Genomic DNA, 15333 nt, shown 5'->3' with positions numbered 1-15333 from the left:
TATTCTACTGCTGCTTTTCGGTTTCAACTTTGCTGAATGCTTTTTTTTGCATGTTCAATGTATTTTCATATATTCCGATATCCATTTTAACTCTAATATTAACATGCAATGTGTTATTTTTTAATAAAAACATATCTCAGTGTGTGCTATGTTTGAAAGATGGCTTGTCGGTCATTGAAAGCTGAATGATTGTGGAGTTCTGTTGGTACTCAAGCAGACACACATGCAAGCACACTCGCACGCACACACACACACACACACACACACACACACACACACACACACACACACACACACACACACACACACACACACACACACACACATCTCTTGTGATGTTGGCTCGATTATGTCCTCTTTTGAAAGTCGCTTTGGTTATAAAGCGTCTGCCAAATGCAATGTAATGTAATGTAATGTAATCTCCCAGCTCAATTCTCAACCTTGACAAAATTGAGCGAATCACATTGGCAGTAGCTCTGTGGCTTACTTTCTGAGAGTTTTCATTTACCAGAAACAAGGACAAAAAATTGCCCAAAGCAACATTTTTGAGCAGATATATAACACCAGCTATTCAAACCCAAAATGCTCATCGAAATGGACATACATTTGAGACAACCAGGACAATAAATAACGCAACCACAACATCTTAGAAAAACGGACATGGTGTTTTTATTGGCAAGGGGAACCCACTTTTTCCACAGATATCTACTGTGTTTCATTTGTGTTTCAGCCATCTTTAGTCTGTGGTTGAAAAAAAACGAGAGTATTCATTTGAAAGAGTGATTTTCTGGCATGGTTGTCCTTGATTACTCCCACCACATTTTAAACTTATGAAAAAGCGCTGTTGGCTTTTGGAAATCCAGATGATTTCTAAACACAAAGAATGCTTACGAGATGTGTTTTTCTGTTCGCTTTTACGACCAATTAAGAAAAGATGAATTAGAAAAGGCGTAATACCACACAAGCTCCCAATAAACCTCAATGTGAGTTCGTCTAATCACCCTTCTGTAATTGCCAGTGGACTGAAACCTTTTCTTTTAATGACTTGATCACGCAACACAGCATTTTCATATTAAACATCTGAAAGAAAGCTAGATGTCTCTGGAGTTGACTGGGTTGATCTGAGTACCGTACGGTATGTAGTGAAGTGCAGTCAGGGGAACAATGTGTTTGAAAAAAAAACAATGTATTTTTCTGCTCTCTCGAAGTGCACACCGAGGTACATTTTCACAAAAGCTCCAGAGTTTCATGTATTTGGCTGAACACACAGAATAATAAAGATGGCATTATATGACAACAGTGAAAAACAACAGAGAAAAAAACACAAAAAAACAAAACTATAGCCTTTCTGTAATGCAACCACTTCTGTGCTCGTTTTGATTGACCTTTTAAAATGTCATGGACACCTTTGTGTTCCTTCCTTGTGTTCTATCTTTGCAACTCTCATTCTTTTCTCTTTTTTTTCTTTCCATACTGGCTGCATCAAGTCCTTTAAAAGCCCTTGGGTTGGTCCCTTTGTCTATAAACTGTACAGAATTGCTTTAAAAATGAATACAATTTACAATTTAAAAATCTATTTAGAGGGAGTGCAGGATTCCATCTAAATGATACAGGGGGAGTGAAAGGTTACAGCGACTGATTGTGTGTCTGTGTGCATGTGTGTGCAATGCATAAGAATGTTGATGCCTGTGTGTAGTTATGCATGTTAAAACGGTTCATTCTACCAAGTGTGGGTGTGAGAATATTTATGCATTATGCACCTTCGTGTGTGTGTGTGTGTGTGTGTGTGTATGCGTGCGTGTGTGTGTGTGTGTGTGTGTGTGTGTGTGTGTGTGTGTGTGTGTGTGTGTGTGTGTGTGTGTGTGTGTGTGTGTGTGTGTGTGTGTGTGTGTGTGTGTGTGTGTGTGTGTGTATGTGTGTGTGCCCACGCATTTATGTGTGTTTATACAGTGCATACTAATGCTCTGTGGGGTGTCAATCCCAGCTTCACTAAATCCTGCCACATCGTTTGATCTGATCCAGGTGATCCTAATAAGAGTGCTAAAACATCGCAAAGATTAAATCCACTAATTAACAAAAATCACCGAGTGCAGCAGTGCACAGGGAAAAGAGAAGAGAAGAAAGACATGACACGATTTGTAAAGCTAACCTCCTGAATCTGGGATTGACACCGGTGCTGGTTTCTCTGCGGCAGAGCCTGGGGTATAGGACAGGGTGACAGGCAGTGATGGCCAACCGTGATTCAGAAGCTACAATCCAGTGCCGTATATTCCAAATGACCTGGTTGTACCTGTCCAGAGGTAATCGGTAAGGGCTTCCGCACATAGGCTCCGACAAAGTGCTGCGCACTGCTCTGCAAAAGTTCGATTCCATTGTTTTCAATAGAACCCCAACAATGTCCGCGGACATTCGCCGATGTCGGATAGCAATTAGAGACAAGTTCTATTTTGTCGGCACCGCCCATTGACTTTCAATGCTATGTTCGTGTGAAATTGGGTTTGGGGGTCCGAATTATGTCGGAAGCGAAAGTGTGCCGCAGTGCTGTCGAAGCCAATGTGCGACTGGCCTAACAGGTACAGCCAGGTCTTTTGGAACATGTGGCCCTGGATTATAGCTTCTGAAAGCAGGCTGCCCATCACCAGTGGCACTGGATTGTAAACTAACCAATCCATTTGGCCCGTCACTGAATTGAAAGGGCAGTGTAGGGTAGTGGGAGGAAGGTATGGGGTGTGGTGGGGTGGGGGGGGTCGGCGTGCATGTTGCTGTGTCATGGCTGTCAGCACTGCAGCCAGGCTAGCGTGAGGGCGGAGGAGAGCAGCGCGGGCAGGAGGAGGGTGGTGGTGGCGACGAGGGCGGAGGAGGAGGAGTCTGCGGCGGAGGAGGAGCGGCAGTGGTCGCGGTTGCTGCCGATGCAGGCGGCGTAGGCCAGCACGTGCGGGATGTAGTTCTGCTCCTGCACGCCGTGGAAGAGGTGCGCCAGCGGGCCCTTGGCGAAGATGGCCACGTCCTCGCCACCGTGCGTCTCGTAGCGCAGCGGCACCGCGGATTGGGCCTGGTAGTTGTTTTGCTCTGAGAGGGATGATGACAGGGAGGAGAGACGGGGGGAGGGGGCATAGAGGGAGAAATAGAGATATATAAAATAGAAAGAGAGAGAGAGAGCCGGGAAGGAGAGAGAGGATGAGAGACGGGGGGAGGAGGGGGCATATATAAACTTTATTACAGGCTCAGGGCCCACATTGGACACATTACAATACACACATCAACAATACAACAATACAATAAAAATACACATACACATAGAGAAAGAAATAGAGATATATAAAATAGAATGAGAGAGAGAGAGAGAGAGAGAGAGAGAGAGAGAGAGAGAGAGAGAGAGAGAGAGAGAGAGAGAGAGAGAGAAAGAGAGAGAGAGAAGGGTTGATGAGAGGGATGAGTCAGAGAGAGTAGATAAAAGAGAGGTTCCGTTGGCCCATTGTTTCCGGGTTCTACTATTGCAAGGGGGAGGGGGGAAATCCCCCTTTAGGCAGACCTAAGGACTGTTGTATTCATTGTAGGAGCATTATGACACGCCCCTTTAGGCAGACCGGAACCTGGTCATGTTAGGTGCCCATAGCAACCTATTACATTGGCATATCTCTATATACTTAAAGAATCTCTGGATGAGAGACGGGAGGAGGGGGCATAGAGGGAGAAGATAGAGATATATAAAATATAATGAGAGAGAGAGAGAGAGAGAGAGAGAGAGAGAGAGCCAGGAAGGAGAGAGTGAAATAATGAAGAAAAAAAGAAGAAGAAGGAAGAAAAAAGCAAAAGGAAGGGTATAAAGATTAAGAGAGAAAGGGACAGGAGAAGAAGAGAATATGAGGAAAGAAGAGAAAAGGAGGGAAAGAGAGATTTCATCAATTTTGTTCAGGGCTGATGGAGGGGGAAGTAGGAGATGCTTACTGATAGCGACCCAATTTTGCAGGAGTACTGTTATATAACAGAGACTTGCTAACAAATGCCTAAAATCACCTGGGGATATTTATTTTGCGCGGGGCGATTAAGGGATGAAATGACACAAGGCTGGTGTGAAGAGCACTCGCCTGGAGGGAATGCATCAAACTCATAAGAGCACATGGAAGTCAAGAAGACACCCATTACAATATTATCAGAAAATAGCTTTTTTTTTGTACATATGCGCTCATCACAAGAAAAAGACTGGTGAATAACGCAAAGCTTACACCGATTTTCCACACCATCATTAACATGATCTCTGAAAGCGGGAGGATTTTTTTGTTTACGCCAGTAAGAGTCATATCAGTTCCCCATCCTCATTACCATCGTTGCTCTATTGTGTAACCCTTTGTGTCTGAGGAGGTCAGTGGAGGGTCATGCAACAACCCTTTGAGGAGTATCATTATATATGGTTAGAATTTTAGCAACATTTGGAGTTCTCACTCACTATTATGTCACAACAATCACTGACGGATTTTTTCAAACACAGTTCTATGGGATCTGTAGAATGTTGAGTAAAAATTCTAGAACTGAGGGGAAATCCTTACTCCTCAAAGGGCTTTAATACATCATCCACCTGGCTGGGCATGTGGCCGTAGAAGACATCTGTTTTGACTTTAGAAACTCATCTGGAGAAGTCACAGAAAGGTCACGGCCTGTAGAGGAGCGCAAGACCCCCATGACCTATATACCCATGTGTCCCTTGCACAAACATGCGAGTGCTATCCTGTTGCATGCAGAGGGATTCGAATTTGATCAGTTCCCATACACTTCCTCAACTTGATTTGATGTGGGTCTAGCATGGTCTGAGGTTCCCAGCGACCCCTATGATCTGCCCTCCCATGATCTAACAGGCCTGTGCTATCCTGTTGCCTGCAGAGGGATTTGAAAGGCAAGCTTTAAAGCCTGCTATGACGAGTTCATAAACACTTCCTCAACTTCAGTTGATGTGGGTATAGCCAGACATGGCTAAGAGACAACCTTTTAGTTCCCCACATGGCCAGTGGGAGAGAGACCTCAATGATTCACCCATGTTCCTAGCTGAAACATACCTGGACTGTTCCGTTGAAAGCAGAGAGTTTTGAAAGGCAACCCTTTGGACCGCTACTCCCTGCCTATTGTGAGTTCCCTAGAGACACTTTTCTCTACTTGATTTGATGTGGGTCTGTCGTTGCTAGGCTAAAACAGACCCCACCTCTTCACCTGATTATCGTACACTTTCAAATCTCGAACGCCTCCGAAGGTGTTGCGTCACTAGGAGGGTGCAGCCGGACTACCTCATCCTCCATTTGGTCCACTCTCTCTTGCTGAAACGTCTATCTGTTCCTCTAGGCCAGTGGTTCTCAAACTGTGGGCCGGGGCCCACTGGTGGGCCCTGAAGGTATTCCAATGAAATTTCCTTGAAATCATTTGCTAAAAATCAAAATAACATTTTTGTGTGTGTTGCTGTTGATTCATTTGAGTTTTATTGTTTATCGGGTTGTAGATCGGGCCCCGAACATTGGTTAAAATTTCAGGTGGGGCCTGAAGTTGGAAAAGGTTGAGAACCCCTGCTCTAGGCTAATGACTAATACACTAGCCCAGAGTGTCTCTTTGGCCTCTTCTTCTACTTGTCATCGCCCTGAGGTCCACTTTCAGAAATATATTACCGGTATATCTAATATTGTACTCATTTCTTTGTGTGTGTTTTCTCCTAAAGGGTATTTTGGAGAAATAACTCAAAACTTGCATGTGTACCTCATAAGGAGCACCATCCAGTAATAGCTAAAAACAACTTTAATTTACATTCGGCCAAATGTGTTTGATCATAGATAAGATCTGAGATTTAATTTGTTTTTAAAATGCACAAAGACAAAGACAAAGACTTTTATGAAGAGGCGAAATTTTCCTTTAAGTACACACTGAAAACAGGGAGGAAGGGGAGCTGTTAGGGGTGTGTGTGTGTGTGTGTGTGTGTGTGTGTGTGTGTGTGTGTGTGTGTGTGTGTGTGTGTGTGTGTGTGTGTGTGTTGTGTTGTGTGTGGTGTGTGTGTGTGTGTGTGCGTGTGTGTGTGTAAGTGTGTGTGTGTGTGCGTGTGTGTGTGTAAGTGTGTGTGTGTGTGTGTGTTTTTGTCTGTGTGTGTGTGTGTGTGAGAGTGTGTGTGTGTGTATGTGTGTGTGTGTGTGTGCACGTGTGTGTGCACGTGTGTGTGCCTGCATGAATGTATGGGTCAATGGCAGGTTGAAGTTCTAGGTCACGTACCGTAGTCCACGGTGGAGACGTTCTCCCTGGCGCCGTTCACCACCTTGAAGCCCGGCCCGTTCCCATAGAGGATGGACGTGAAGGGTTTCTGGTCGATATCGCTCAGCATCGGAGCCAAGCCTGTAACACAACACCGCCACCGCCATCATGCTCACTCAGTCAGTCAATACGATTCATTCAAGGGCAAGCATGCTGCTGACCGTAGCCAGGGTTGCCAGATGAGGCTGGGGATTTCCAGCCCAAAAAAACCCTCAAAACCCGCCTAGAAGCACTAAATCCCTCCCAATTCTATTGACTTCTATGGCCAAATCATGGGCAGTTTTTTTAATGGCTAAATGCCATTTTTACCTGTAGACGGCCATCCCAATTTAAGCAACCCAATTGGGCGGGAAACAGCCCAATCTGGCAACACTGACCCTAGCATGACCAATGAAGACCATCTGGCACCAGACTCTCTGCTGTGCATCCAAGCATTTCAACCGCTGAGGCTCTTACAATGCAGTGGAATAATCCAACTAATGATACAGTGCTGGATGAAAACAGCACTGTCTTCCATTCAGAGCTCAAGTTCTGGGAGAGCGGGAAACAATGCGCCTAAAAATGTGCATGTGCAATTGCCTGTCATTTTCTTCGCATAAACAAAACCAATTTTTTATGGGGATGAGAAGTGCTGCATTTGGCATTGTTGTGATGGACTGGAAATGTTTCTTTAGGAGGTAGAGTCCAGTATTGCAAATTGGATGTAGCTGTTCTCTGAAAATGTTTATTATAATGTGTTCAACTATTCAGCTGGGTAGGGGAGTGAAAGAAATACTAAGTCATGTTTATAAAATCATGCCAGTTCATCAACTGGGAACAGTTTGAATTACAGGCAATTCTGGGAATTCACTTTGCATCACTTCATAGGCTGCAGTTCTCTTCTTTTAAGACATGCCTTTCCTCTCCAGAAATTCTCTCTCTCTCAGAATTCTGATTTCAAATAGTGTTGCTTTTAATTGGTGAAATCGTAGGTCATAGGGAGAAGAACAAGGTGATGTTTACAGTATTTCTCATTGGCAATGGTCAAGAAAAGGAAAATCAATGAGGAAAAACTTTACCACTCGCTTGTGACTTCACCACTTATAATAAATCTAATTATACTCTTTGGTGATCTTCCTTGAAATTTGTTTTAAGAATTCCCATGTCCACCTGAGAAATAACAAAACAATTTGAATATGTGGCACAGGATTACAGAACAACTTCTGTATCCCAGATGGCCATTACTGTGTTTGTGTGCGTCTGTGTGCGTGCGTGTGTGTGCGTGCGTGTGTGCGTGCACGCGTGTGTGTGTTGGTGTGAGTGTGCGTGCGTGTGTGAGTCTGTGTGTTGGCGCTTCTCACCAAAGATGTTATTCCCCCGTTTTGTGTAGCCTCCAAAGTTGAAGACGTGTGAGTGATCGGCAGACACGATGGTGAGGGTGTCGTGGGTGCTGGTCAGCAGGCCTGCTCGGCCAATGGCGCGATCCATCTCCACCGTCTCATACAGCGCCTGCTTGGCTTTGCCGTCATGGTGGCCGTGGTCGATACGTCCCCCTGTCACACACACATGAACACACCAACTTCAGATGGAATCCCTGATCTGTAACTGTTTTAAATATAGATGCACCGAATCCGGTTCCGGATCCGGCAGGATAATAGGGTTTTTCACAGGATCCGGGTCCGGCAGGATCTTAAGCAGTGGATCCGGTATCCGGCATGTTACCTAAAAATCAGGGTATGGTGCATCTCTAGCCTAGGCTTTTCAGTCAGTCTTTCACAACCCCAATCACTGCATGGAGTGAAAGCCCTTTGGAAGCAGCTGTTGCAGGCAGTGTGGCAATAAGCCAACGAGTCTAAAAAATTGTTCGAGCCAACGTAATAAAAAGGGCCCACGTGTGCGAGTAGACTATATGTTTCAACCTTTTTATAGGATCCGGTATCCGGTTCCGGATCCGGCAGGATCTTAAGCAGTGGCTCCGGTATCCGGCAGGATCCTAAAAATCAGGATCCGGTGCATCTCTAGTTTTAAATGACTCGTTATTTTAATCACAGACTACTCCAAGTGAAATTCAAATTTTGTAACTTGTGCTTCCTCTTGGCCCAGGACAGCCTAGAAAAAGACTCTTGCCATGTATTACTGTGTAAAGACTTGCTGAGTGTTGTAATTCTATGAGTCAGGGTCAACACGACCCCCTGTCACTGACATGAACACATCAAGAGATCTGCTGTGTGCCTACGTGTAGGTATCATTTCAGAGACACATACATACCATATCTAAGTATAATTTCAGTGATTTCTGCAGTTTAAATGTATGTTTTTTCTGTGTGTGTGTGTGTGTGTGTGTGTGTGTGTGTGTGTGTGTGTGTGTGTGTGTGTGTGTGTGTGTGTGTGTGTGTGTGTGTGTGTGTGTGTGTGTGTGTGTGTGTGTGTGTGTGTGTGTGTGTGTGTGCGCGCACGGGTGAGTCAGGGTTAAGTAACATACAGTACATCATCAGTGGCTATTGTGTATCATGTTCTCAAGCTAGCGACACACCCTCAAGCACTGATGCCTCTGTCATGGATGAGAACGTACGATGGATGAAACCGGAGAACAGCAACAAACATCTGACCTTTGCCCTCTCCTCAGAGTTTCCCTCAAAATGACACGTGTGTGTATAAGGGGCCAGATAAATCTTCATAACTTGTCTACCAAAGGATTACCTAGCCCACATTGTTAACCAAAGCAAACTTCCTCGAATAACAACGGTATATGACCATCCTTGTAAAGCAAACATGTTTGACGTTTGTGTTGTATGCAGTTACCACATAACTATAGGATTTGCACACAGAGCAAGGCAAAACCTACACCTACTACATGCAATACATCACAATATATCACAAAAAAACCTAACCCCTCTTTGCAACTGCACTTGTTGTTCTGTATATTTCCTGTGCACTTTGTATTTGCTTGTGACGTAAGCTTGATTATGTCCTCTTTTGAAAGTCGCTTTGGTTATAAAGCGTCTGCCAAATGCAATGTAATGTAATAATGTAATGTAATGTCTTCAAACCAGCATTGCCACAATAAGGGCTAAAATGCCTCCCCTGCCCCAGAATTGTGAATAATATATAACCAATATATAGCCTTGCTAAACAACCTCAAATACACCGTTCCAGCTTTACGGCTCATTCACATACGAAGTCTGCGTGTGCGGGGACGCTCCCATTCCAATGGGAGCCCGCTCTCAGCACGCTCGTGCCCGCACAGCCAGGCAGGGGCGCAACTACAGTATATGCGAAGTATGCGTTGCAGGGAGGCGCCAGAGAGAGGGGGGGCTCCAAAGACAGGGTGTTGGAGGGCGCCAAATAATTATTAGTGGTTTTTTTGAGGGGGGGGGGGTAGTTGCGCCCCTGCGCACAGGCCGTAGACTCGAGATCTATTTTCATGTTGGAACGCTCCCACTCATCAGGCCGTCCTTGTGCCGCTGTGACACCCCGCTTGCTTTGGTGTTAAAGGGACACTGTGCAGGAAACGGTCAAAAAAGGTACTGCAACTATGCTGCTCATTGAAACTGGGCTGCCTATTGCCAAATTTGATCTTTGCATGAAAGTTTACTAAGTAATAAACAAATATTTTCTTGTATGGTCCAATTACAGTCATTTATGCAGCTAAAAATTGCTTTTTTTTATTCAAAATTGCAGGCCATGGAGAAGATCCCCCTTTTCATGTATGAAAAGTGCAATTTTTCCAGTCATAATGAATACTTAGAATTTGATGGTGGTGGTAAGTATTCATGAAAAAGGTAACATTAGTGAATGGGCAGCATGAATTCTGGAAATAAACAACTAAAAATCTCACACAGTATCCCTTCAAAGGAATAATCTGTTTTCCTGTTTTCTAACCCTTTCGAACTGAGCACGGATACATTCGCGATTCGCCTACGCCTCGCATATTCAGTGTGAAAGAGCTGTTACCTTGTCCAGGTTCAGGGTTGCAGTATTTGTGTAAAACTGTAATGTATGTATGCTCTAACCAAATGAACGAATGTACTGTATCTTTCTGTTTAGATTTAGAATGCACTGTATCTTTCTGTTTCTGTTTAGATTTAGAAAAGGCATTGAAACTACTAACCTTCAAAATACAGTGTACGGTATGTGAACTCGACAGCTGGCTGTTATTGCAGTAGAGGGGTTATGTGTGCAGTGCATGTTTCCTCACAAAAGATGGTTGCCATAGATAGTTTTTCATCAATATAACAGTAATACTGCAGCGCTGCTTTCACTACGAGTTCTTATAAAACAAGTAGAGGTCACCTGGCAGCCATGTCTTGACTAACTGGAGATTTAATAAAACCTCTCCCTCGCAATAAACACAAAGAGCAGAGCGGAGCTACCAAGAGCTGAATCTCGCCAGAGGTATGAAGTGGAATTACTCTGAGCACATAACAGTCTCACCACAAATCCCCATCAAAATGAAACATTGCGTTTTTAAGACTCTACAATACCTTTTACAAATTGTAACTTTTACCTCAAACAGCCAACACAGACATTTTCGATCCATTTAACTCCACGCTGATGTAATAGACCTTTCTTTGAAAAAAAAAACTGTGTTTGCTTGCTTGGATAAAACACTGGTTACAACAGGCTGGCTAGGCAGTTGCTGCTTCACCTGTCCCACAACCAGAGCTGGACTGTGGGAAAGATAGGGCCCAGGCAATTTTGGCGTAAAAGGGCCCCTCATAATTAGTGGCGCAGAACTGATTCACTGGTGTGAACTGCACCCTTGTGGGCCCCTATTTTCAGGAATGTTAACAATTAATTTTTTTACATTTCTGAAAATAGGGGCCCACGAGGCTGCGGGGCCCACTGGGAGATGCCCGCTATGCCAGATGGCCAGTCCAGCCCTCTCCATAACACGAACTAAGGACATTCACCTGTGCTCATGCCAGGCCAACTCCAAAATGTCACAAAGGGTGCATCCCAATATGTGACCTTGCCTCCTCCACTTGTGCTTGTCTCCTCGTCCCGCCTCCTGGCCCCTCCTCCGTGGAGAAAACGATAAAGTTTCCCAGCTGTCAGCCTCACCACAACAACTTTTGAGGGACCGTTTTTCATTCACCATCCCAATTGCAAATGAGAAAAAGACTTTACAATTGAGCTTTTGCAAGATATTGAAATATAATGCTGTTGTCAGTGATGTCATCATGACGAGAAGCAAGTGGAGGAGGCAAGTGGAGGAGGCAAGGTCACATATTGGGATGCACCCAAAGTCTATCCCTTACAGCATTGTTTCCCAACCTTTTTTGTCTTGCGTACCCCCTAAGCATCTTAGTTGTGCCGTGAGTACCCGTAATTCACATTATGTATTGCTTTCTCTGTCCTGATGTGACTGCTCCATACATTTGTTATAATAATAACATTTTTCTAAGTACCCCCTGCAGTGTGCTCGCGTACCCCTAGTGGTACACGTACCCCTGGTTGGGAAACACTGCCTTACAACAGGGGTGAGGAACCTTTTCATTCGAAGGGCCACTTCACATTTTATTACGTTCTCTAAGGACAGTCTCTTTGGACAGTCATGGGTGAGCGGTTAGGGCGTCAGACTTGCATCCCAGAGGTTGCCGGTTCGACTCCCGACCCGCCAGGTTGGTGGGGGGTAGTGATCAACCAGTGCTCTCCCCCATCCTCCTCCATGACTGAGGTACCCTGAGCATGGTACCGTCCCACCGCACTGCTCCCCATGGGGCGCCACTGAGGGCTGCCCCCTTGCACGGGTGAGGCATAAATGCAATTTCGTTGTGTGCAGTGTGCAGTGTTCACTTGTGTGCTGTGTCACAATGACAATGGGAGTTGGAGTTTCCCAATGGGCATTCACTATTCACTTTAAGGACTGTACTATGAACACAAACCAGGATTTCCCCCCTGCACTTGAGGCCTATAGGCCTATTGAAGGCAGCCACCTTTACAACAGACCCCACTTTCCCCTGAAAATATAGGCCTAGCTTAATTGAACAGCAAATGTAATGTAATTGCTAAGATTGCTTTACAAAACATGTTACATTTCATGTCAATCTGCATAGCATTAAACACTACATGCACTACAAACTACAGACTACAGACTACATACATTAAAATCATATCCAGGGTCAGATAAGACGGCATCACAGGCCATAAAAGCCCCCGAGCCATAGGATCAGGGCTTGACACTGGCACCTGCCAACCAGCCAAATGCTGGTAAAACTTGGCTGTGGCTGGTAACAAGTTCCGTGTCACCAGCCAATTTGGCAGGTAGCTTATTCTATGGTATGACATATCAGAATAGCATATATTCTGCACTTTACCCAATTGTTTGTATTTAAGTTCAAGAAAAAGCTCTGAGTAAAAAAAAGTTACTCAGTTACTTGTTTTATTTCCATGTAGAAACCCATGCACTCATCTTTTCGCTTTAAGCACTTCATCTTCTGAGGTTAGATTTACAGCGTCATGATAAATAAATAAAACCAATGAAATTTGTGGCTAGTAAAATAGCTGGATGGCTAGTCACTTGGGAAAACCACTAGCCACAGTGGCCGGCAAGCAAAAAAGTTAATGTCAAGCCCTGCATAGGATCCCCAACCCATGCCTTATAATAACCTGTGACTAAAAGCTGCCGTGAAACTAAGGTTTGAGTCTCGCAGGAGTACGAACCACAATGTTTTTCACCAGCGGAGAACAAAACAAACACAAAGGGCAGTGTCACTCACCCTCCACCAAGAGGAAGAATCCGTTGCGGTTCTTCTTGAGGATTTTGATGGCCACGTCCACCATCTCTGTCAGAGAGGGATCCGTCTCCTTGTTCCTCTCCAGGTCGAACGGCAGGTCAGACGGCTTAAAAAGGCCTGTGAAGGGACATGTAGTATACGGAGCAAAATACATGTTTTAAGCTGAGTTTCCGCCAAGCAGCACAGTTCAAGCTCAGAATCTTTAAGTATATAGAGATATGCCAATGTAATAGGTTGCTATGGGCACCTAACATGACCAGGTTCCGGTCTGCCTAAAGGGGCGTGTCATAATACTCCTAGCATTGAATAGAACGGCCCTTAGGTCTGCCTAAAGGGGGATTCCCCCCCCTCCCCCCTTGCAATAATAGAACCCGGAAACAATGGGCCAATGGAACCTCTCTCTCTGTACTCTCTCTGGTTCAAGCTCAGTTAGTGTGAGATAGGTAGACAGACAGACAGACAGACAGACAGACAGACAGACAGACAGACAGACAGACAGACAGACAGACAGACAGACAGACAGGCAGGCAGGCAGGCAGGCAGGCAAGCAGGCAGGCAGACAGACAGACAGACGGAATAACTAGGACAGACATAAATACATAAATACAGTTTGCATAAACAGGAGTGATATGAGTATACCCCTCACATTTCTGCAGATTCTTTTTTTATCTTTCATGGGGAAACATGAAAGAAATGTCCCTTTTTCACAATGAAAACTAGCCAGCGTACAACTTAGATAACTGCATCAATTTATTGTTCACTCAAAATCATTCAAAATGCAGCCATTGACGTGTCAAAGTATACCCACAAAAATGAGTATACCCCTGTGTTAAAATCCCATAGAGAGGACTATTAAAGGGGTATGCCACTATTTTGGGGCTTAATACAGTTAAAATCGTTGGCTGGGGTTTATAAAGGTGGTAAAGTGTCTTATTTTTCATGTTAAGCGTTGTCTTGCTTTAAGACAAGTTAAAAGAGGGAGTATGTCGCTAAGCTAGTGAAAGTCAATGGATCCGTGTAGCATTGCATTGTCTTAAAACAAGACAACGGCTTACATGAAAAATAAGACACTTTACCACCTATATAAACCCTGGCCAACGATTTTAACTGTATTAAGCCCCAAAATAGTGGCATACCCCTTTAACTACTTCACTAGTCACAGTAGTACAGTACATGTTGACAGACATGTCAGCTTCCTAATGTTGACGGCATTCATGCAGCCCCAAAACATGTCAGTCCCACTACCATGCTTGACTGCAAGCATGCGGCACTTTTTTTTGTACTATTCACTTGGTTACTACCACCACCACATGTGTTTGGCACCATCTAAAACCAATTTGTTTATCCTGGTGTCATCAGATCAGACCACACAACATGGTTACACCAATCCATATCCTTAGTCTGTTTGCCTCGGATAAGCCCAAGATAAACAAATTAGCTTTAGACTTAGACACACACATGCACACATGCACGCGCACGCACACACACACACACACACACACACATACACACACACACACATACACACACACAGACACACACACACACACACACACACACACACACACACACACACACACACACACACACACACACACACACACACACACACACACACACACACACACACACACACAAGATGAGGTGGAAATTAGCTTACCCAGGATGTAATCCACCTTGCTGGGGTTCAGAGAGAGGAGTTCCTTCTTGTTCCAGACGTAGTGGGCACTCTGTAACAAAAGCATGTAGGCGAATCAAACCGCCTCATTAGAAGTATGAAAAGAGTTTCAAAGACTTCTGAATGGCTGTGTTCTTATTCTTTGTGACAAATGGCTTCTAATTTGAAATCAGAAGGACTTTCTAGTTGACGTTTTACAATATTTTTTATTAATATTGAAAAGCATTATTTTTTCAACAAATGAATTGTACCAGCTGAAAGAATTGGGTCAATATGCTTCAAGTAGTGCAGCGGTGATGCTATCATGGGATAACGCTTGGCTTAGCGCCCTTCAGGGAGCTTCAAGTCCAGAATTCCTCTGTCATAATTCATATTGATTATTATTTACTCTGTTACCACTAAGCAATGCATCTGAATTTAGCTCACAGAGCAAGGGTTCAGGACAACTGCTTCATCATACGGGTCTGGCATAAGTCAATACATTGAGCAAATGTGAACGTTCATTATGTCTTGAGATCATATTAAAAGTTCAAGTTCTTTTGTTTCAGACATGTAAAAGTTAGTCTTTTACCTGACATGCTTCGACCCTCTGATGAGGACAGAAGTTTCACCGTCGAAACATGCCAGGTAAAAGATTAACTATTTACAAAGTCTGAAA

The 15333-nt window shown here is 44.3% G+C and overlaps 1 protein-coding gene across 1 annotated transcript in view; it reads right to left on the bottom strand.

The window, feature by feature from the left end:
• Positions 1 to 646: 646 nt before the first annotated feature.
• alpl (alkaline phosphatase, biomineralization associated) overlaps positions 647 to 15333 on the bottom strand; it is a 69030-nt gene continuing 54343 nt past the window's right edge. The window contains exons 8-12 of the mRNA XM_063214827.1: positions 14658 to 14727; positions 12980 to 13114; positions 7620 to 7811; positions 6241 to 6360; positions 647 to 3069 (exon numbers count right to left, since the gene is read on the bottom strand). Coding sequence (XP_063070897.1) covers positions 2777 to 3069; positions 6241 to 6360; positions 7620 to 7811; positions 12980 to 13114; positions 14658 to 14727 — 810 coding nt within the window. The 3' untranslated portion in view covers positions 647 to 2776. The remainder of the gene's footprint in view (positions 3070 to 6240; positions 6361 to 7619; positions 7812 to 12979; positions 13115 to 14657; positions 14728 to 15333) is intronic.

Source organism: Engraulis encrasicolus, chromosome 14, assembly GCF_034702125.1.
Source record: "Engraulis encrasicolus isolate BLACKSEA-1 chromosome 14, IST_EnEncr_1.0, whole genome shotgun sequence".
Classification (NCBI taxonomy): domain Eukaryota; kingdom Metazoa; phylum Chordata; class Actinopteri; order Clupeiformes; family Engraulidae; genus Engraulis; species Engraulis encrasicolus.
This window is presented reverse-complemented; position numbering and strand designations above follow the sequence as displayed.